A 22954-nucleotide genomic window follows, 5' to 3' on the forward strand; every position below is an offset into this window, starting at 1 on the left:
AGAGAGAGACAGAGCATGAGCAGAGGAGGGGCAGAGAGAGAGAGGGGGAGACACAGAATCAGAAGCAGGCTCCAGGCTCTGAGCTGTCAGCACCGGGCTTGAGAGAAGATGAGCTTTATAAATAGGCCCTTGCAAAATAACTCTAGATGTCTCCTAATTTCTCTGTCTCTTTAGTATGAGGGTGATGAGTAATAACAGAAAGGAAGAAAATAACAGAGTCAAAAATTTAAATGACCTACATTCCTCTCAAGTCAATTTGAATGTTCACTGCACATCTGCTCTACAGAAAAATAAATAGAGCCCTTTTGGAAGCACATATGAAAACAGTTCAAAAAGTGCAAACTGGGGGCGCCTGGGTGGCTTAGTCGGTTGAGCATCTGACTCCGGCTCAGGTCGTGAACTCGCGCTCTGTGAGTTCGAGCCCACGTCCGGCTCTGTGCTGACAACTCAGAGCCTGGACCCTGCTTCGGATTCTGCGTCTCCCTCTCTCTCTACCCCTCCCCGGCTCATGCTCTGTCTCTCTCTGTCTTAAAAATAAATGTTAAAAAAAAGATTCCAAAAACCAAAAGTACAAACTGTGCTATAAAGCTAAGTTTTTACTGTAGATAAGTTTAAAAAATGTTCTAGTGTTCTGTTTTCTGATACTATGACATATTACTAGTGTATTTTGAAGGAATGAACACTTCTTAGAAACTGTTTTGTGGATTCTACTTTTTTATTTTAACTTACACAAAATCAGCTTATAATGGCAGTGAATACAAAAGACAAAGAAACACTATTGCACTCAGAAAATACTTCATATGAAGCATTGCACATGGGAGAATTGATTAGGAAAGGTACAAATTTATAGTCAGATAAGACTTTACTATTCCAGGTTTGAAGAATACAGACTTTTTCCCGATAGAAATTTACCACATCACATATTGCACATTTTCCAACACTTTCATCTGCTTCACAAATATCCGTTATATTCTTTGCTTTTGTCTGTGTCTCTGTAAAATGCTACATGTAAGATTTTTAAGACAATGAAGTATGTACCATTGGAAAAGATGAGTTACGTAGAACTAAAAAAAAACAAAAACAAAAACAAAAACCAACAAACCATATAAATACATGATTATCCCACTCTTTTGGCAGGAAAATGACAAAGTAACTTGGCAAACTTCTCTATAAAGAGAAAAATATTATGAAGCTTAGTTTCATAAGCATTTGTCCACTTATAAATGTTCTCTGATTTTTTTTTCAAAAAATGCGTTTAGACTAAATGTCTGCACTACCGGTTAAAATTTCTTATGTTGACATTTGGTTTTTAATACCACCAGTTAACATCTTCAAATAGTGCAAATATGAGGAGCACACTCAGTTTCGGTAGTCATTCAACAATAAATAATAACTCTAAGCCTAGTTATTTTACTATTTCTGAATTTTAAAATATAAAGTGCATCCATAAGGCTTAAAGTCATTCTCATTTTTGCGTGTAATGAATGGTCAGGCAACCTGTGCCTTTTTCAGCTCATGGCTGGATAACCTGGAATTTCTTTTCCTTTTTTCCATAGTCTCATTTGGAAGAAGGTTTCCAAAATAATACGAAGGTTTTTTTTCCCCCAAAGCCTTTATGGAAAATTTCTGACCATAAAGCAGCATCCATCAACACAAATTTCCTCGAGTTCCAAGTCACCATAGTCTAGAAGCAAATATGTTTCCTCATTATTTGAAGGGCTTACTACATATCCAGTATAAATTCTTTTCACATTCTGTGCTGATGACCCCTGTGCTATTCAGAAATGCACAGTTCTCAGATCCCGTAAGGTTGAACCTGGCAAACAATAAAGAAAGTCAGCATTATTTTCAGTTCATTATTTCCATTCAGTTACAGGAGAATGAACTTTGTGAGGGTGGTCTGTGATTTTTTTTTTTTTTTTCGCTTGGTAGGACCTCATGAAGCATGTCAGCTGGTCAAGTTGACCATAAACTAACTTGTAAAGACAGTAGATAGGGACTGGAGAATGAACTTTGTGAGGGTGGTCTGTGATTTTTTTTTTTTTTCGCTTTTTTTCATGAAGCATGTCAGCTGGTCAAGTTGACCACAAACTAACTTGTAAAGACAGTAGATAGGGACTGGAAGGAAGACGATGTGGAGGGTAGATACAGAGCAGAGAGTAAGAGTTCCATTCCTTCGGTTGGCATACCACCAGAGGAGTGATTCTTGGTTGTTTCTGAGTTAGGTTTATGGCCCCTAAAGCCCACCTGCATGTATAGTCCCATAGGACACATATTAAGAATTCCTTTTCTAGAGATTTAAATTTATTCTCCATATCAGTAATTATCATAAAACTATTTAGAAAGCTAGAGATTTATTCAATTCTGAGTTTTCAGATGAAAAGATTAACACTAAACATATAAAATGTCCTTTAAACTTTAAAATGTACATTAATTACAGGTAATAAAATTAGTCAATATCTTTCATTCTGAGGCAAGTTTTCTCTTAGGTTCACAGAGGCTTCTAATTCGTGATTAGAAATATTGTTCTTTACCTCTGTGGTGATGAGAATTGGGAGAGGGTAAAAGGGAATTATTTTCTAAAAAAAAAAAAAAAAGAAAGAACAAAAACTCCAGCTTATCAGGAAAATATATATACGAGATTGGAAATGTTGGATTTTTTTCTTTTTGCAGCATTGTAATTATTTCTGGAAAATTTCTGAGTCTGTCACTCACACTGAAATTTGCTGAGATAAACATACTAGAAGGATTTATTGTATGATTTCCAAGTAGATAAAAAGAGAAAAATGGCAATATTAAAACCGTTCTTTGAAGAATTTGAAAGAGTGTAAGCGTATAAAACAGACTGGTAAAGCTCTGCTCATAAAGGGCACAACCTTTGTATACAACAGTGATTTGAAAGGAAAATGGCTTCCCTGAGCTGCCATTCTGGGGAGGATGAAGAGACATCTTAAAACTTACCTGTTATTGAATACTTTGCCATCTGACCATTTCCATGTCCGACCATCTTCATTTTTCAGCCCAATCCAATGTTCGGCTCTACCCACATATCGTTTTAAAAAGATCTTGAAGAAAGCACAAAGAAGGCATATGTTAAACAACCCCTCTGGTAAGTATGTAATAAATTCCATTTCTCAGAAGCTGCAATTCAAGGCATGATGGCTAAGCTGCTCACTTATTAGCTCTGTTTGGGACCAGCTCGTTTGAACTTTTGGCCATTGAAGCTAAATAATCGAATCAAATTTACAAGGTTAAACGGAACGCTGATTATGACCTCACACTGATCTCATGCTTTTCTGTAACTAAATTTCCCAACAAGGGAGATAGGTACAATGTCTTCAGAGAAATCACAGATTATCTCTATCAAAAAATAGCAAATATTTAGGAAATTGTTTTTGAATCTTACCATGTCCTCTTCAGAATCAATGAAGGCAAGAGTAGCCCAATGTTCAGAGCAAAAGTTTTGTGCTGACTTCCAGTCCTTTGTTACCGTGGAAATAAAGTAGCATTTCCTCCCGTATGCAATCCAATCATCTGAGCATGAAGAAACAGGGCTATTTGATGGCACTCGGTGTGAATATTGTCCTGGACAGTTGTATTGGCCAACTGTGAACAGGAAAATGGTTTGTTTTAGTAATAAAAGAAACTAGCTGACAATGACAAGGATGAGAGGCAAGAAGTGAATTCTGAGAAGAGCAAGAAGGCAGGTTCTCACTTTATCTGATTTCCTGTTGTGCCTAACTACCACTGTCAGGATGCAAGAAATAAGAGGGTGTCCCTTGGGCCATAATCTCTGAAAGGGGTAGGAAAATAGAAAAAGCCTGCCAGTAGTCTTTGGACTAAAAAGGGTAAAGGGCATTATAAATTCCAATGAAGCCAACGAAACACTAAATTGGGAGATGAAGGAGAGAATAATTTGTAGGGAAATAATTCAGAATACAGAAAGAACTATGGCTGGGGACGTTTCATAAAATTGCAAGATTTCATGTTTGTAAAAGGCAAATATGTCTTGGTATTGCTATGTTTTGAATACCGTATCCCAATTAATTCTTTGGGAGCTTCTAGATATATATATATATTTTAATTATGCATAAGCACCATTCTGTGGCCCTTGAGATAAAAAAACAAAAGACTGGTCAATTCCTGATTAATCTATGGCTTAGATATTATTTTTTTCTATCAAAAATGAATGTGAAGCCCACATTTTCCCCCTAACTAAATGTCTATTTAGTTAGACTCTAAATCAGTCCCTTTCACTTCAGATTTAAAAATCTGCTCAAGTGTGATCTTCTCCCACAATAATTTTTAACTTCTTTTTTTTCCTTCCCTTCCCCCATCCCACAATAATTTTTAAGTCATAGACACCTTTAATACTTCTAAAGATGTTCTAGGCAACTGAGAAAGCGTTGCATTGATTATCTAAAGAATATGGAATTATGTTTGGGATGTTCGAAGAAATCAGCCATGCCTAAAAAATGGGGGTGATTCTAAAAAAGAGAGAGAGAGAGAGAGACCATTTCTAGATTCCAAAGTATGTGAGAGTCCCCCCCCCCCGCCCCTTTTTTTCCTTCATGTGAGACCATATCCTCCTCTGTGAGGGTTCTTCGGCTAGAGTTGGACATGTTACACATTTCACTTTCTGTACAATGGCAGCTAACAATCCCTGACCCTCCCCTTGCCTAAAGGCTTTACTGTTAAGATTAAACCAAAGGCTTTTAGATTAAGTTCCATGCAAAAGCAAACAAATAAAACAAAAATGATGCTTTAAAAAAAAAATGGAGGTGATTCTAAATTAACCAGAATTTCAGATTAATTAGTGCCAGTAATCCCTGTTGATTTCAGCTGGACAGGAATGCTAACAGCAGAATGAATTCATGAAGTACAGACCCACCTGATAAAGCAATGAGAGCAATGATTAAACAAGTGATAAAGACCACATTCAATACAGCACATGGGATAGGAACTTGAAGGGACCCTTCATGCTGTGTTGCAAACTGAGGGCTGGCGGTGGTACCTGCAGGGAGAAAGTTCATGATGAATTCAGGTCAACTGTAGAAGTAAGAAAGGGACATTTGATATTCTCCTGAGGCATTTGCATTTCAATACCTCCTTATCTTCTTAGATGAAATGTATAAGTTAATTTCCCCCCAATTTTGAGTGACTTTGATCAGTTTATTTTTGGCTAGAAATGAAACGATCCAGGGATAATAATGAGATCATAAAATATCTGCCTAATATGTGCACTTAGTCGCTACAAAAATTCTAAGTTTATGATAATTATATTGTTTGCATCACAAGAATATTTATTAAATATCTGATTACCCTAGGAGACATATAAAAAGGACATCCTAGGGGCGCCTGGGTGGCGCAGTCGGTTAAGCGTCCGACTTCAGCCAGGTCACGATCTCGCGGTCCGTGAGTTCGAGCCCCGCGTCAGGCTCTGGGCTGATGGCTCAGAGCCTGGAGCCTGTTTCCGATTCTGTGTCTCCCTCTCTCTCTGCCCCTCCCCCGTTCATGCTCTGTCTCTCTCTGTCCCAAAAATAAATAAACGTTGAAAAAAAAAAATTAAAAAAAAAAAAATGACATCCTAAGCATAATCCCTTAACCTCTCTGTAGTTCCTGTTTAAGAAAGTTGACTTAAATGCAATAAATATGGATGATGAATAAAAAATATTGAATTGATATATAAATATCTACAACCACCACGACTGAAAATTAAAAAAAAAAAAAAAGCCTGGTGGTACTTTTTGGTGAAGTCAATACATACGTGAAGCAATGGAAATTTTCATATATTACTGATGGGGGAGTAAAATGAAAAGATAATTTGGAAAACTGTTTTTCATACAATGAAATATATACCTATCCTCTGATTCAGAATTTGACTTGTACAAAACAAGAATGCTCATAGCAGCTTTATTCTTAACAGCCAAATCTTAGAAAGAATCCACATATCCATCAATAGGAATATGGATAAACAAGGTATGGCATATCTGAATTCTACTCAGCAGAAAAAAAAACACAAAAACAAAGACAAAAAAACCCCACAAAAACAAACAAACAAAAAACCTCATCAATGCAACAAAATGCATTGGTCTCAAAAAATGTCGAGTGAAAAAAATACAGCTACAACTATATACTATAGATTTCCATTTATATGACATTCAAGGCTATAAACTATAGATTTCCATTTATATGACACTCAAGGATAGCTGAACGAAGTCAGACCAAGAAAGACAAACACCATATGATTTCACTTATAGGTGGAGTCTAAAAAACAAAACAAGTGAAGGAACAAACAGAAAGCAGAATCGGACCCATAAATACGGAGAACCAAATGAAGATTGCCAGAGGGGAGGAGAATGGAGAATGGGGGTATGGGCAAAATGGGTGAAGGAGAGTGGGAGATACAGGCTTCCAGCGATGGAATGGATAATTCACGGGAATGAAAGGCACAGCATAGGAAATATAATCCGTGGTAGTGTCAGCGCATGGTGTGACAGAGGGTCCTACATTATGGTGAGCATAGCAGAACATAAAGGGGTGTAGAATTACTATGTTGTACACCTGAAAATAATGTAACATTATGTGTTACCTATACTCAAAAAAAAAAAAAAGTTGAATTAAACTATGGTAACAGAAATCAGAAAAGTAATTGCTTTTATGTGTGTAGGAAAAGTAATTTGGCTGGAAAGAAACACAGGGGAACTTTCTAGGGTGAAATTTCAAATCTTGAGTGGCGTTGTTATGGAACTCATTAAATGGCGTGCTTTTGATTTGTGCATCTGTGGCATGTAAATTATGCCTCAATTAAAATGATATTTGAGTGAAGAGCAAAATATTTGAATTTTTCAAGAGAAGTTAGCAGAGGAAACATAACGATATTATACAGCAAATGTTAGGTAGAAGTTGATTTTTTTCATGTACCTTCTGTATAATGCTGAAACGAAGCAAAAATGTGATTTGATTTCACCAATAAGAAATAATTTTGTGGAATATGAACATGATGTGAATGATGATTCTTAGTTAAAAAAAAAAACTACAAGAATATCTGCTTTAGAATATAAATAAGTAATCAAGAACGGAGAGAAGAAGATTTGGTGACCAGTGATTGAATTTGATTTTTGCTAAGATGACCCCTCAGGGTTTCTAAAATTTGGCCTCATAGGGGCGCCTGGGTGGCGCAGTCGGTTAAGTGTCCGACTTCAGCCAGGTCACGATCTCGCGGCCCGTGAGTTCGAGCCCCGCGTCGGGCTCTGGGCTGATGGCTCAGAGCCTGGAGCCTGTTTCTGATTCTGTGTCTCCCTCTCTCTCTGCCCCTCCCCCGTTCATGCTCTGTCTCTCTCTGTCCCAAAAAATAAAAAATAAACGTTGAAAAAAATAAATAAATAAATAAAATAAAATAAAATAAAATTTGGCCTCACAAGAGATACATAGCTCCCTATTAGGTTCTCAAAAACTGAAATGTAAAATGCCCACTTGAATGATACTAGAAATTACCGTACAAAATAGCATCGAATGCAAACATATCATGTTTTTCTATATGCCATGATTTCCATAATTAAAAGCATACTAAAAGAGGACATATCTTGAGATTCTTGTATTTCTTTTCCTAAAAAACATTCCTTCGAAGTGAAACTGAGCACAGAGGTGTGTTTTCTTTCATTGTTCACTGGTTATCAACATCAGCTTTTGCTTCTGGGGATTGTTCTTTCCCAGCATAGGTCTGCATTGGGGTTTTGCAAGAGAAGATTTTACTTCACTCCTCTCTAGCTCTATGTCTCTCAGCTTCTCAAAGCAAATCTTCCTTTTTTTTTTTTTTTTAACCAGCATACAACGATCACCGGAAGCAGCCCTTGATAGATAGGGTAGCAAGTTCAGAACTGTCTGTCTAGTTTCACTTCTCCCCATGTGAGAGTCAATCATGCTGTTTAGACTCAATGCAGCAAGAGTTGTGGTTCCTCAGCAAACACTAACTCATCCATGTAGCTCCCGGACTCAGAGCCAGCCTAGCTCAGTCTATTGGCTTATCCACAGGCAAACGGTGGAGGTGATTCTCAGACTGTATATTTCTCCATTAGTGAGGGCTATTGTGGCTCACTGTTTGATTTATCACCTAGGCAACAAAACACTCCCCTTACAGGATACTTCCGCTCTGATTATGGGCCCTGTTCATTAATGAAGAAATTGAAGCTAAATCCACAGTTAAATACCAAGTCATCCAAAGGTGATGCCCAATGATGGCTTACAGTAATAAAGCAACTACAAGGGCAGCATAAACTAAACACTCAATAGAAAATTGGAGAACTCGGGAAAAGTTGCAGATTCCTGAATTAGGTCCTTCGTTGTTCAACTATGATCTCTACTTACTGGGTGATTTTATTATTATATACGTTATTTCTTTTCAGCAGCTCAACTGGGCCATAACATTATGGTTACCTAGCTACCAGGAATCTTTGCGGCTTGCACTTCTTATGCACACTTGATTGCGTGTATTTAGTGAAAGATGGTCTTATCAGAAGCGATTGGTGTCTTCCTAACATAAACCAGTCTAGCAGACACAGGCTCAGAAAACAATTCCACTCTCCAGACCGTTCGCTCTGCTGTTCATGTGATAACGCACCCCTTTATTACCAGGTAACTTTGCTTAAAAGTAAGTTTGGGGGGCACCTCGTTAATTGGAGAGGAAGAAGGCTAAATTAAAAAAAAACAAGCCTCACAGAAACACATTATAAGAAAAAAAAATGGGAGCATTCTGGTAACAGGAAAGAGAATAAAAGTCTGTGGACAGAATAGGCAAAGAGAAGAGGGGAAAAAGTAAATAGCTAAGATAATCACATTTTGATGTATTTAGATGAAAAACAGAAGAAAGGAAGAACGATGTGTGACTCATGTCGAATCTGAAGCCAGTGATTAGAGGGTGAAGCAGAATGATGAAATAGAGGAAGAGTTCTATGAAGGGTGCAGAAGCAGAAGATTGCCCTTTCAAGAACTTTTCGTGACCTTCTCCTAAGAAACTACCACTGGGCCCGGTAAATGTTCAGATACGCGTCCGTCTACCCTCTCAAAGGTTGGAAACCTTCATTGCCAGCAACTGGAGGATGCTGTCACGAGAATACAACGAAGCAAACAGAAAGCCTACAAAGACACAGGTGAAGACAACGAAGAATGTAATTGTTCATGTGGAAGGCCAAGAAAAGTTTTGTAAAGAGAGGCTGTGCTTCCTGAAGTGTCTACAGATGGATATGGAAAAAGGATGGGGATTGCACTGGGCCAGTGAGCTTTCCAGGTAAATCTGAAGAACTGATATGGCGTACATTGAAACAAAGGAACAGGTCTTTAAAGGCCTTCTGAAATCCAACGCTGTGGTCTCCCCTCATGTTTCAGGTAGATAGAGAAATAATTACTTGTTCCCATATTGTCCTTTTCCTGGACTGAAGCAAAATGTAACCAAGTTTTTCTAAAGACAAAGGCTCATTTTTTAACGTACTGTAATATATAAGCTAGCTACATAGAGATAGATGATAGATAGATAGATAGATAGATGATAGATAGATGATAGATAGATAGACAGATAGATGTATGTGTGTGTGAGGGACAGAGAGGGAAAAGGAGTTTTGTTACAAGGATATAACAAATAAGGTCTGACTTACTTTGTTGTCCTCTCTCCGGATGCAAGGAGCTGTTCTCTGTTATGGAACAATCTTCAGAATTCATCTTTGCTCTAGTCAAGATTCCCTGGCTAATCCCAGGCCAAGCCAACTACAGCAAATGTCTTTGCCAGACCTCTTGTCCTGTCTCTGAGTCTGTGAGGTATCTCAGCGTTTATATTCAGTTATATTGTCTCCACCCCCTTCCTCTTGCCACCTATAACCGCTCGACTACATCGGTTCTCTTTTAATTTATGCTCTAGCGGCCCAGACAATTCACACCGTGTTGTGGTGGTGAGCTGCGGGTTTTCCCTGCTGTCTGAAATGTGCTTTCTCACAACTGTAGGTGTAGCATGAAGCGACAAGCGGGATTTTTCCAGCATCTGAGACATCCTTCTTTAAGTTTGTAAAAAACACAGATAGTTTAGGAGACGGTGTATTTAAGTAAAGAGCAAACGGTTAAGGCTTCTTATCTTTGAGGTGGAAATAATTTGGAGAGTAATATTTCCCCTAGATTCGGATTCATTTAGTTAATGAACGACTAATACTTATTGAGCATGCACTCTGACCCTGACAGATTGGGGCTAGAGGGGTCATTGTTAAGGAAGAATTTTAAGATCTCTGTCCTCATGAATCTCTCTCCACTCTGGAAGAATTTTACTTAGGAAGCTGTAAATCAGCTGTCAGAAGGGTATCATTCACGTCTTCCCCAGGGACTGGTTCTTCTACATTACCATTTCGTACACGCTTGCTTTTAATTCAAGAAATAGAAACCTTGTGGTCTGGAACTTCCGATAGTCTAAAATTGTTTGTCTTAAATTACCTGTTTCATTTACCTCCTGTTAATTTTTTGCCACATTTTACTGTCATCTAGATTGCCCTTATTCCCCCTAGTATCTTATTCTTCTCTAATTTTCTCCTCTTTTACATGGTTATTTTTCATGTATTTCTGAGGTGTCAGACATCTGGAGTATGATTGTCATAAATTTTATGTATTTTATTTTTGAGAAGAAGAGAGAAAGCACGAGTGAGGGAGGGGCAGAGAGAGAGAGAGAGGGAAAGAGAGAGAATCTCAAGCAGGCTCTGTGCTGTCATCATGGACCCCGTGGTCCCCGAGATTATGACCTGAGCTGAAATCAAGAGTCAGAGGCTTAACCTATTGAGCTGCCCAGGCTCCCCGAGGAGTATGATTATTATAAAAAAATATATTGCCATGGCATCTAATACCATCTAAGCTATTAAGATCGACACAAAATGAAGCCAGAATGTGTGCGTGGTGACTTAAAGAGGGGATCAGAATATCACTCTTGTTACCAATCTTGCTGCCACAATTTTTGTCATTAGTACCTCTTCTTTAAAGACAATCTGGTTTCAAAAGAAAGGCTTCGTGAAAGTATTATGCTTAGATGGGTTGGCATTTCTCATCGACTGTGGCTAAGTTAGGCCATTGTATTTATTTGTTAACCTAAGACATTAAGAGTTACGCGTTGGTCTTAAGGGTTCTCTTTGCTTCCACTCTCAGTCCGTTTCCTGGTATGTTTTCCACACGACAGCAAGAAGCGTTGTTTAAAATTAAGTCCTATCACTTTGTTGAGATGTTCATCTCCTCCCCACTCCTACCCGCAAAGCCTTCTTATCAAAATCACCATAAAAATCCAAAGACCTTCTTATAGTTGAGAAGGTCTCTGATCTAGCCCTTGGCTACCTCTCCTGCCATTTTCCCTATTAGTCACTCTCCTCTCCAACTGTAACCTCTGCTATACCACAAAAATGTCAAGCATACTCCCACTTAAGAATTCGTGCATTTTCTCTGAAAGGTTCTTCTTTCATCTGCTTGCATGTCTCTCTCTTCCTTTAACTCATTTCATTTATTATTCAACTGTGATCTGCCCAGAAAGGTCTTCGATGTGCTTTCTATATGTAAAATAGAACCTCACGCTCTATGCCGCCGTATACCTTTATCTTTCTTTATGTCACGTGGTGACAGCTGACATTATTTCATTGTTTATCATCTACTTTCCTTTCTAGACTAAGTAAGCTGCTTGGGGGCAATAACTTTTTCTGGCTTACCCCCTCTGTGGCTCTAACACCTGACATAACAACTGGAACCTAGTATGTGCTTAGTACACAGAGTTGTTGAGTGCATGAATAAATAAATATGAACTAATGAAAGAATATGTATAAAAGCCATAAAAGTTCCACGGGCGCCTGAGTGGCTCAGTCGCTTGAGCGTCCGACACCAGCTCAGGTCACGATCCCACGGTTTGTGAGTTCCAGCCCCATATCGGGCTCGCTTGAGCTCTCTTTCTCTCAAAAGTAGAATAAACATTAAAGAAATGCAAAAGTTCCAGAATACAGAGTGCCACTCAGGGAGGTGTGGGGGATTGTAGACCGCCACTGGGTAGCAAGGACACCCTTGAATATTACAGATGAGGGGTGGAGGAGGCAAGTTGGGTATTTAAGGGAAACATCTGCTGCGTTCACTAATTTCTTTGTGTTAAAACAACTTAGATCCTCTGTTTATTCTCCTAAAGTTGGGAGACCTGGGTTAATGTCCACACCTTGGCACTGACTATACACATTGTATCATGAAGAATGTATGGGGTTGAGACAGTATAGGGAAAGCAAGAGGGACTTAATTCCTGTGAAACTCCTGGTCTGGGCCAAGGGTTGAAAGTTTCCATACTCTTAGAGACAAATACCTACTTCTGGGAAAGCAAACAAATGAGAGATAACAGCTGTTAGGGAGTAATGGTAGTCTGGGCAAAATTAGAAATAACAATTTAAAACCTGCTTGCACAAGGATTTCTATTTTTCAGGAGCCCTGAAAGGAGGTGGACCATGGAGAAAGTCAGCCTGTGATTGTCTCATGTCCGTTGAAAAGTAAAGACCACAAGATAATGACGGTAGGACTGAAGGATGCTTCCCCACTCCCAGCGCCTCACTCTTTGGAAGCGCACCTCTCTCTATAATCCTTGCACGCTGCCCCTTCGGGGAGCAGCCTTCCTCTTTCTTGTTGGCTCCCTTGTATGCAAGCTATCTCTGATAAACTCCAGCTGTTTTCTTTCTCTTAAGTTCAGTGTTCATATCTATGACATTCTTACTCAAGAACCTGGTCTTGGGGCTCGGGTGACGGGATAATATACCAGTTATAAATCTACGACAGTATTCGAACCCTTCCAAGTCTGTGGGGTATGATGGCGGGGGAGACAGCAAATATTCTTACACACACTAATAATCCTTGCCATGTGTGTTTCCCACCTACAAAGCGATTTCTAGCAGTTCGTTGGGCAACCACAGAAATCCTGGTCCACTTTTACCACTTACTAACGTGCCTTTTCCCCTCTGATGACTCCCACGTAAGTGTGAAAATCAATTTTCTTAGTGAAACGCCATTTTTGAAATTTGAATATTCCAGAAAAGTTAGGTTGGTTAGCATTATTTAAAAAAAGTACAGACTTTACAGTCAAATAATCATCTCCTGCGATTTTCTCTCCTACTCCCTATAGGTCAGTTATGGTGACCTTCTTTGTGTTCCTTGAGAAAAGCTAAACTTATTTTGGCTTTATGGAGTGTGTTCTTGCCCTTGTTTCTCAGATTTTCCATGGTTAACACTTTCTTCTTGTTTATGTTACCTCACGTGTCACCTTCTCAGCAAGACCTTCCCCAACCCCTTGTAGAATTTACCTTCCATTGGCCACAATATTACCTCACTCTCTTCCTTTATAAAATCTTTTCTCAGGGGTGCCTGGGTGGCTCAGTCAGTTAAGTATAAGACTTCAGTTCAGGTCATGATCTCACGGTTCATGAGTTTGAGAGCCCCGCATCAGGCTCTGTGTTGACAGCTCGGAGTCTGGAGCCTGCTTGGGATTCTGTGTCTCTCTCTGTCTCTCTGTCCCTCCCCCACTCAAGCTCTGGCTCTCTCAAAAATAACTAAAACCATTTATTTTATTTATTTTTAAAAAAAAAATTTTTTTTTCAACGTTTATTTATTTTGGGGACAGAGAGAGACAGAGCATGAACGGGGGAGGGGCAGAGAGAGAGGGAGACACAGAATCGGAAACAGGCTCCAGTCTCTGAGCCATCAGCCCAGAGCCCTACACGGGGCTCGAACTCACGGACCGCGAGATCGTGACCTGGCTGAAGTCGGACGCTTAACCGACTGCGCCACCCAGGCACCCCATCAAAAATAACTAAAACCATTTAAAAAGAAGAAGAATGGTATAAAATATATTCTCATCTGAAATTTTGTAGTTCATTATATATATACATATTGAATACACATATAAATGAATAAATAAATAATGTAAATGTATATATATCTAGTTTTGAAAATTCACTGTTATTATTTATTTCCCTTTCTAGAAAATAGCATCTTTAAGAGCAGGGGCATGGCTGACATCCAACTTACACGGTTTGGTGAGGAAAGAAAATTATAAACTAAAAACATCAGTGTTCTCGTATGGGGTTTGGGATATATTAGGCATTGAATGATGTATGAAGGAATCACTTTGATAGAAGTCCTAAAAGGGGAGAGTTTTTCATTTGCGGTAAGAGACAAAGCTGAGAAGTCGCAGCGTTCTTGCTGATGGGATGCAACGTGGCTCTTGTCTGTCTAGGATACAGACAGGAAGCTGCCTTCCCTTACTTCCATCTCAGACAGCGCTCATAATTTGGAGATGCTTGCCTGTGTGCTCGAGATTTCTTGCTTCTTCAGCTGTAGTCAAGTGAATGGATGCTATATGTATATATTTAGATACGCTTACATTTATAAACACATGCATATATATATATGTGACATCTACTATAGATGTTATATTTATGTAACGCATCTGTAAATAGGCCATTGGAAAGAGAAAAGAAATGATAACCAGAGATCTTATTTTCAGAAAATAAATATCTGGGGGCACCTGGGTGGCTCAGTTGGTTACAAATAAATACATAACTAAACTTAAGAAGGAAGAAAAAGATTATCTGTAAACCTTATAACCATGATCAAGACCTGTGTTATTTCTTTTCTGGAGTCATTTCGCCTCTGTCTTTATGGGAGCAGCCCAAGCATTCTGTTGAATTCAGCACTTAGTATATAGGTGACAGCAGACGGCCTCTGCAAACATGAGAACCAGTCAGATTACTGAGAACGGATGTCATCAGTGGGCCTTCTAGGTATTTACTGGACCTCCTGCTAGGCAAGTCCTTTATAATAACCTGAACGTCACTACAAAATTAATATTGTCCCATTAATCCTCCTCTGCTTCCACAGTCCTTGTTTTTTTGAGTATAAGAAATCTCCCTTAGATTTGAGGAAGCAATCAACCTAAATGTATGCAAAAGAGTGAAAGAACAGTGAATAGGGTTTGCCCTGAAGGTCTGGTTGACACTTGTCCTGATGTAATTATTAAAAGTGTGCCATCTCAGGGTGCCTGGGTGGCACAGCTGGTTGAGTGTTCACTCTTTTTTTTTTTTTTTAACGTGTATTAATTTTTGAGACAGAGAGAGACAGAGCATGAACGGGGGAGGGTCAGAGAGAGAGGGAGACACAGAATCCGAAACAGGCTCCAGGCTCTGAGCTGTCAGCACAGAGCCCGACGCGGGGCTCGAACTCAAGGACCGTGAGATCATGACCTGAGCCGAAGTCGGACGCTTAACCGACAAAGCCACCCAGGCGCCCCGAGTGTTCACTCTTGATTGCAGCTCAGGTCATGACTTCGTGGTTCATGGGATCGAGTCCCGCACCAGGCTCTGTGCTGCCAGCACGAAGCCTTCTTGGGATTCTCTCTCTCCCTCTGTCTCTGCCCCTACTCTGCTCTCTCTCTCTCTCTGTGTCTCAAAATAAATAAATGAATAAATAAATAAATAAATAAATAAATAAATAAATAAATAAACAAACATTTAAAAAGGCATGCCATTTCACTTGCAAGAGGGTCTTGGTAGACATAATAGATTACATGCTCATATTGCTAATCAGTATTTGGTAAATCCAAGAAAGGCATCTCTGTATGTGGCATTGCAGGAAAGAAGACAAAGCAAAGTGTAGAGGGTCAGGATGAAGTGTGGGAGAGATTCTGGGGTCAGGTTTTTCAGTTACCCCTTACTCATCTAAATATGGAAGCCAGTTTCCTGTGTGGTCAGCCCCGAGGGATTCAACTCTCTAAAGCAAAGCATCGCATAGGAAACTAAAGCAACCAAACTAGCACAACTAAACGTTGTTCAACCTCCTCGTAAAATACACATAACGGTGTATACAAAGCTTTCAACTCGCTCAGAGATGCTGTATGTCTTATTTCATACATAACACGCCGAAGGCAGAGATGGTCATTAATATTTCATAGACTGGGGCTTAGAGAAAGGAGTGCCTGGGCAAAGTTGGAAGAAGCCACTCAGGACAACAGGAGTCAGAGCAGCAGAGCCTGTCGTGTTTGACCTTATATGAAGAATCCGGGGCAAGGTCCCCAACAGGAAATGAAGTAATGTGAGCTAGATGCAAAGTGATGCAGAGAAGACAGGATATACAGTCCTTATCAGACAGCAGCTCAGCAGGATGCTTTTGGTAGCACATGGTCACAGAGACCGCAAACTTCCGACCTAAGACAATTTCCGGAGACAGAGTGTTCATCCTTTTTCTTCCTCGTCTTCTTCTTCTTCTTCTTCTTTTTTTTTTTTTTTTGTCTGAAACATTTTTTTTTTCTTTCAATGGGTGAATTAGGTTTCTGAATGGCTTTTAATCTTCTCAGGAATCAAAAACTTCAGTTTTTACTGTTTGGTCTCAAATTCGTATAAATTATGCAAATTGGTAACATTTATTTTTAAGTCACAGATGTGTGTGTGCCTTCTGATTGCTTACTCTACAGTCGATGCAGGTAACCATGAGTAAGTGGGGGAATTTCCCGTTCTAAACACTTTCCAACCTTCTGCTCTTCTCTTTGAATTTACTCTTTGAACTTTCTACCTCTCTTCTCTGGTGGAATAACTCCTAAAAACCAGAAATGAGTTGGTTTGGAAAGTATGAGCTGTTGTGTTTCTTCTCCCTGACTTGAGAGAGTGAAGGTAAAATACGGAGTTCACGTATACGTAAACCTGGACCATGAAAAATCTGACACTTTTTGAAAGGAGAAGATGTAAAAGAACTATAACAAAGATGAGATCTAGCGCTTCACCATCCCTCGGTACTTTACAGAAATTAATCCCAGGCTTCTGACATGTAGCAAACATTTGGGGGGAATATTCTCAAAGACGATGGTGTGGAAATACCAAATGTAACGTATAGAAATTTTAGGCAGCCCAGGGCCTGAGTCACTGAGTGATTTAAAATGTATCCATTTGCCTTTGAATCTTGATAGATGCATAAGGAACTTGAACAGAACTGCTTATCCTTCCTCCTATGGCTCTATTTGCACCTACTTATGTACTGAGAGAAGAGCCTCCAGGTAGAAGACGCTCAGGGATTATTACATTCTTCTGCCCAATCAATTTGAAGTTTAAATGCATTAAAATATTTCTGAGGCACGTGGATGACTCAGTCCATCGAGCGTCCAACTCTTGATTTCTGCTCCAGGCAAGATCCCAGGGTTGTGGGATCGAGCCCTGTGTTGGGCTCTAGGCCGAACATGGATCCTGCTTAAGATTCTCTCTCTCTTTCTCTCCTACTCTCTCTTCTTCTCCTCCTCTCCTCCACTTGTGCTCTCTCTCTCTCTATATATATATATATAAAGTAATTTTTTTTTAAAGTTGAAATATTTGTGATGAATTGGATTGGTCTTTACTGAGGCAAGATCTTAGGAAAGGAAAATGGAGCCCCTAAAAGGGAATTTGCCAAGGGTAGGAGAAGTCAAGGCAGATGCAAAAAATCATAATAGTGTATTACAAATAATTTAAGGCCAGCATAGTTGACAATTTAAGTAAAATGGACACCTCCCAGACAAACACCTCTTCCAAACTTGGAGCAAGAAGATATTTTTACCTTGGCATACTTCTGTAACTATTAAATAAATTCAATCCATAACTAAATGCATCCTTTTGGGAAATAAATAAATCATGAAAACAAAACCAACAAAAACTCCATGCCCAGATAATTTTGTGTTCCAATTTACCAAACACATATGAAAAAAAGAAGTTACAAATTCTTCCAAAGAAGATAAAAAGATCAAATCAGGAAAACACTAATCAAAACCTGGCCAGTCAATCTTACTCATGAAGAGAGATGAATAATTTTAAAAAATAAGCTTAGAGGGGCGCCTGGGTGGCGCAGTCGGTTAAGCGTCCGACTTCAGCCAGGTCACGATCTCGCGGTCCGTGAGTTCGAGCCCCACGTCAGGCTCTGGGCTGATGGCTCAGAGCCTGGAGCCTGTTTCCGATTCTGTGTCTCCCTCTCTCTCTGCCCCTCCCCCATTCATGCTCTGTCTCTCTCTGTCCCAAAAATAAATAAACGTTGAAAAAAAATAAGCTTAGAAAACTGAACTCAAGATACGTAAAAAATAATATACCACAAGGATATTGGTTTTATCCCAGGAAAACAATGCTAGTTTTTCATTCAAAAATCAATCAACTGAATTTACCATATTAACAAATCAAAAGGAAAAAACTAACTCAAAAAATAAAAAATCAAGTATTTGAAAAATTTAACCACGGGACGCCTGGGTGGCTCCAGTCAGTTAAGCGTCTGACTTTGGCTCAGGTCATGATTTTGCAGTTTGCGAGTTCAAGCCCCACATCAGGGTCTGTGCTGACAGCTCAGAGCCTGGAGCCTGCTTCAGATTCTGTCTCTCTCTCTCTCTCTCTCTCTCTCTCTCTCTCTGCCCCTTCCCCTTTTTACACTCTGTCTCTCTCTTAAAAATAAATAAACATTAAAAATATATTTAAAAAAGGAAATTTTAACCATAAATTTGTGATTGATGCCTATAATATACTAAGAATTATATGAGCTTCCTTAATGTATAGATTGGAGAGGAATAATACTTATAAATATCATACTAAAGGATAAATAATTGAGAAGCTTTCCTGTGAAATCAGAAATGAGACATGATATAGTAATGCAGTAATAATAAATAAATATATATATAACAAACGTAAAAATTGAAGAGTCAAACATTTTTAATTAGTTTTCTAAAATGTTGAGATAACTTTAGATTCAAATGCAGTTGTAAGCTTTAACCAATTCATACCAATAGCAGCATTTTCAAAAACTATAATATAATATCACAACCAAGATGTTGACACCAAATGTAGTTAAGATACAGAACAAATCCATTACCTTATGATTTTTTTGTTTGTTTTTGGTTGTCCTTTTAGAGGCAAATGCATTTCCTTCCTGCCTCTCTCTTATTTCTATCTGCCCTTGCCCTTGTCCATAAGCCCTGGCAACCATTAACCTATTCTTTATCTCTATGTTTTTGTCATTCTAAGAATGTGATAGGAATGAAATCATATGGTACGTAACATTTGGGGGCTGGCCTTTTTTTTTTTTTTTTTTTTTTTTTGCTCCGCATAATTCTCTGTGAATTGATCCAAGTAGTTGCAAGCATCAATGGTTTCTTCTTTATTGCTAAATAGTATTTCATGGTATGGATGTACCACAGACTAACCATTCACTCTTTGAAAGACATTTGATGTGTTTTCAGTTTGGGGGCTGTTATGAATAAAATTGTTGCTATGAACATTTGTGTATACAGCCTTGTATGAAGTTAAGGTTTCATTACTCTGGAATAAATGTCCAGAAATGCAATTAATGGATGGTTTGGTAGTTGCGTGTTGGCTTATTAAGAAATTCTCCAACTCTTTTACTGTGGCTGCACCATTTTATGTTCCCACTAGCACTGCGTTTTACATTTCCATTAGCCATACTGATCGGTATGCGATGACATCTCATTGTGACTTTAATTTGTATTTCCCTAATGGCTAAGGATGTTGAACATCTTTTCAAGTGCTTAGTTGTCACCTGTATGTCTTCTGCAATGAAATGTCTGTGTCTTTTGCCCAAACTCATTAGAGTTTTTACAAATAGAGTAAAACCTTGGATTGCGAGTAGCTTGTTCTGCGAGTGTTCTGCAAGATGAGCAAACATTTCTAATAAATTTTAACTCGATAAACAAGCCGTGTCTTGCAATGTGAGTAGCACAGGATGCCGAATGTCACGTGCTCACAACCGAGCCACTGATTCTTCTCTCTCTCTCTCTCTCTCTCTCTCTCACTTCAGGATTGTGGGTGATCCTCTCCCAGGCTTGGATGCTCAGTCAGGCTATGGTGTTTGCCAGAAATCAGTGATATTTCAGAACGTTGGAAGGTGACCCCAACCGGAACTCGTGTATTTTTTGTCACTTCAAAGCACCTATGGACAGTCCTTTGCTTTTCCATACAAGACTAAGCTTAGGAATGTTTTGTGTCATTCGAGGTCAGGCTGCCTGCAGATATAGACCCTTTCCTCTGCTGCCTTATTGCCAGGTACATTAAATACAGTATATGACAAGAGTTTATTAATACTGTACTGGGGTCAACATCCATACAAGTTCATACAATGGCCCCCATACATAAAAAGGTTGAAAAGAAAGGCAGTAAGAAAAAGGATATGATTACGGTGGAGGTTAAAAAGGATATCAGCAAGAAGTATGAATGAGGTACGCAAGTGGCCGAAATTGCAAGATTTCATAAAGAGTCTACGTCTGCATCTCGTCTGCACATGAGGAGGAGAAAAAGGCAGAAGACACCCTCACTTCAACTGACATTAGGGAGATGTGTCAAATGTGGGAAACGGTGCAAAATTTTGTAGACAAGCACCACCCGAATAAAGATGTAGCAGTGCAAGTGATGAATCGGTTTAATGACAATGCAGCGTCACAGTTCCGCGAAATCCTCAAAAGGAGGCAAAGGCAAGTGTCGTTGAATAGGTTCTTGTTAAAGTTGCATGACAAGAAAAAAATTCCCTTGAGCCAATAGATAGCAGTGATTCTACGAGTGATAATGAAAATTGTCCCACACGGTAACCCTCCTCCCTTGTCACGAAGGCTCACACCAGCCACGAAGGTTTTCAAAGGTAAGTGCAGTTAACTTGTTTATTTTTCCTTATATTTTGTATTTCCTTTATTATTTTGTATTCTATTCCAGTCTCACAATCATTTTTACATAAATATTTTTGGGTTGTGGAATGAATCATCTGAGTTTCTACCATTTCTTATGGGGAAATCTGCCTTGATATACAAGCACTTCGGATTACAAGCACGTTTCTGGAGCCAATTATGCTCACAAGCCAGTTTTAACACCCTTACTTCCACTCTGCAGTTTGCTTTTTCATATTCTTCATGGAGTCTTTTACAGAGCAAAAGTTTTAATTGTCATTTTTATTGAATGTGTATTATTTTTCTGATTTCAGTTTCATTAATTTTTAAATTTTTTTAATTATTTTTTTTAGAAAGAGAGAGAAGAGTGCAAGCAGGGGAGAGGGGAAGAATAAGACAGAGTAGAGGTGGGGGAGAGAGAGAGAGAGAGAGAGAGAGAGAGAGAGAAAGAGAGAGAGAGAGAGAGAGAGAGAGAGAGAGAGAGAGAGAATCCCAAGCAGGCTCCATGCTCAGTGTGGAGTCCTATATGGAGCTTGATTCTACAACCCCGGGACCATGACCTGAGCTGAAATAAAGAGTCAAATGGTCAACTGAATGAGCCACCCAGGCACCCCTCAATGTCATTAAATTTTAATCTTAGATTTATTATGTCCTTCCTTCTGTTTGCTGTGGGTTTATGTTGCTCTTCTTTTTCTATTTCTTGAGATAGAAGTTTAGGTCATTGATTTCACTCTCTCTGTTTTATAACAAAAGCATTTAGTGCTATAAATCCCCCTCTTACCACTGCCTTAGCTGCATCCCACAGAGACGAATAGATTGTATTTATTCAGTCCAATATCTTTTCCCATTTTCTTTTTCTATTTGATCCAGGGATGATTTGGAAATATGTTGTTTCATTTATAAGTACCTGGAGGTTTTCTTATCTTTCCATTATCAGCTTCTAGTTTGATTCCATTGAGGTCAGAGCAAATTCTGTACTGTTTCCATACTTTTCAATTTATTGAAGTTTGTTTACTTGCCCAGGATATAGTGTACCTTGATATATGTTTATCAGGCTTTTGAAAAGGAAGTATATTCTGGTCTTGTTAGGTTGAGTATTATATAAGTGTCTATTAGGTCTTATTGGTTGATGGGTGGTGTTGAGTGTTTCTATATTATCATTCACTATGTGTTTAGTTATTCTACCAATTAGTGAAAGAGAAGTGTTAATATCTTCTACTATGACTGTAGATATGCTTTCGTCTCCTTTCATGCCTGCAAATTTTGCTTCACATATTTCACAGCTCTGTTTTTGTAACATTTATATTTAAGATTGCTATGTCTTCTTGGTAAATTACTTTTATCACTAACTTATTTCTGGCAATAATTTTTTCAACTCAGAAGGCTATTTTACCTGTTATTAAATAGCTGCCCTTGCTTTCTTTTTACTAACACTTTTTCTTTTTCTCTCAACCTAGGTGTAACATTATAACTAAAAATGATTAGCTTTTCTCAGCATATTTGTGTCACAGTTTTTAAACAAAATTTTTTTTAACATTTATTCATTTTTGAGAGTGAGAGAGACAGAGCATGAGCGGGAGAGGGGCAGAGAGACAGGGAGACACAGAATCTGAAAGAGGTTCCAGGCTCTGAACTGTCAGCACAGGGCCCGACGCGGGGCTTGAACTCACAGAGTGAGTCACGGAGCGCGAGATCATGACCTGAGCTGAAGATCAAGACCTGAGCTCGGTGACTGACCCACCCAGGTGCCCCATTTGTGTCATAGTTTTTAATCCACTCTGTCAATCTCTATTTTCTAAGTGTTTAGACCATATACATTTAGTGTAGTTGCTGATATGTTAGGGCTTTGTCACTTTATTTTTTGATATGTGTTTGTTCCCTGTTTTATGTTTCTCTGTTTTCTTTTTCTTGTCTTTTTGTAGATGATTTGAACATTCTTTTTAGAATTGCCTTTTGGTTTCTCTATAATATTTTTGAATGCATGTGTTTTTTAGTGATTTCTCTAAGTATTACATTTTATATGCGCAACTTACCACAATCTACTGGTGTTGATATACCAGTTTGAGTAAAGTGTAGAAAACGTACCTCCCTTTATTTCTCTTTGTCCTCCCCTAATTAAATATAATTTAAAAATATTTCCTCTAAATATATTTAGTACCACATCAACCATCAAGTGATTTGGAAAACACAAGATGGGAAGTCAAGTCTATTGCATTTAACCATATTTTTTTCTTATTGTGTTCTTTCTTCCTGCCTTAT

The 22954-nt window shown here is 38.7% G+C and overlaps 1 protein-coding gene and 2 long non-coding RNA genes across 3 annotated transcripts; 1 reads left to right on the forward strand and 2 right to left on the reverse strand.

Moving 5' to 3' along the window:
* Nucleotides 1–1602: 1602 nt before the first annotated feature.
* Nucleotides 1603–9866, reverse strand: CD69 (CD69 molecule). The gene is made up of 5 exons (XM_045464156.1): nucleotides 9651–9866; nucleotides 4892–5014; nucleotides 3407–3606; nucleotides 2962–3065; nucleotides 1603–1816 (listed from the first exon to the last, which is right to left on the reverse strand). The coding sequence occupies exons 1-5, from the start codon at nucleotides 9712–9714 to the stop codon at nucleotides 1708–1710; spliced, it is 600 nt and encodes a 199-aa protein (XP_045320112.1). The 5' UTR covers nucleotides 9715–9866; the 3' UTR covers nucleotides 1603–1707.
* On the reverse strand, nucleotides 1924–2955 carry LOC123590720. Its single transcript, XR_006708946.1, has 2 exons — nucleotides 2093–2955; nucleotides 1924–1972 (listed from the first exon to the last, which is right to left on the reverse strand). It is a non-coding gene; the product is annotated as an uncharacterized LOC123590720 (long non-coding RNA).
* LOC123590721 lies at nucleotides 7417–20667 on the forward strand. The gene is made up of 3 exons (XR_006708947.1): nucleotides 7417–9286; nucleotides 12467–12553; nucleotides 19840–20667. It is a non-coding gene; the product is annotated as an uncharacterized LOC123590721 (long non-coding RNA).
* Nucleotides 20668–22954: the final 2287 nt, after the last annotated feature.

This window comes from Leopardus geoffroyi, chromosome B4 (genome assembly GCF_018350155.1).
Source record: "Leopardus geoffroyi isolate Oge1 chromosome B4, O.geoffroyi_Oge1_pat1.0, whole genome shotgun sequence".
NCBI lineage: Eukaryota > Metazoa > Chordata > Mammalia > Carnivora > Felidae > Leopardus > Leopardus geoffroyi.

What these genes read in the sequence shown, in the direction of transcription:
- CD69 (XM_045464156.1), bottom strand. Translation starts at nt 9,714, where the DNA reads ATGAATTCTGAAGATTGTTCCATAACAGAGAACAGCTCCTTGCATCCG. An exon ending in TGCTCTCATTGCTTTATCAG is followed by an intron (nt 3,607 to 4,891) that starts GTGGGTCTGTAC and finishes TCCTGTTCACAG; the next exon opens with TTGGCCAATACAACTGTCCA. An exon ending in GGCAAAGTATTCAATAACAG is followed by an intron (nt 1,817 to 2,961) that starts GTAAGTTTTAAG and finishes ATTGTTTGCCAG; the next exon opens with GTTCAACCTTACGGGATCTG.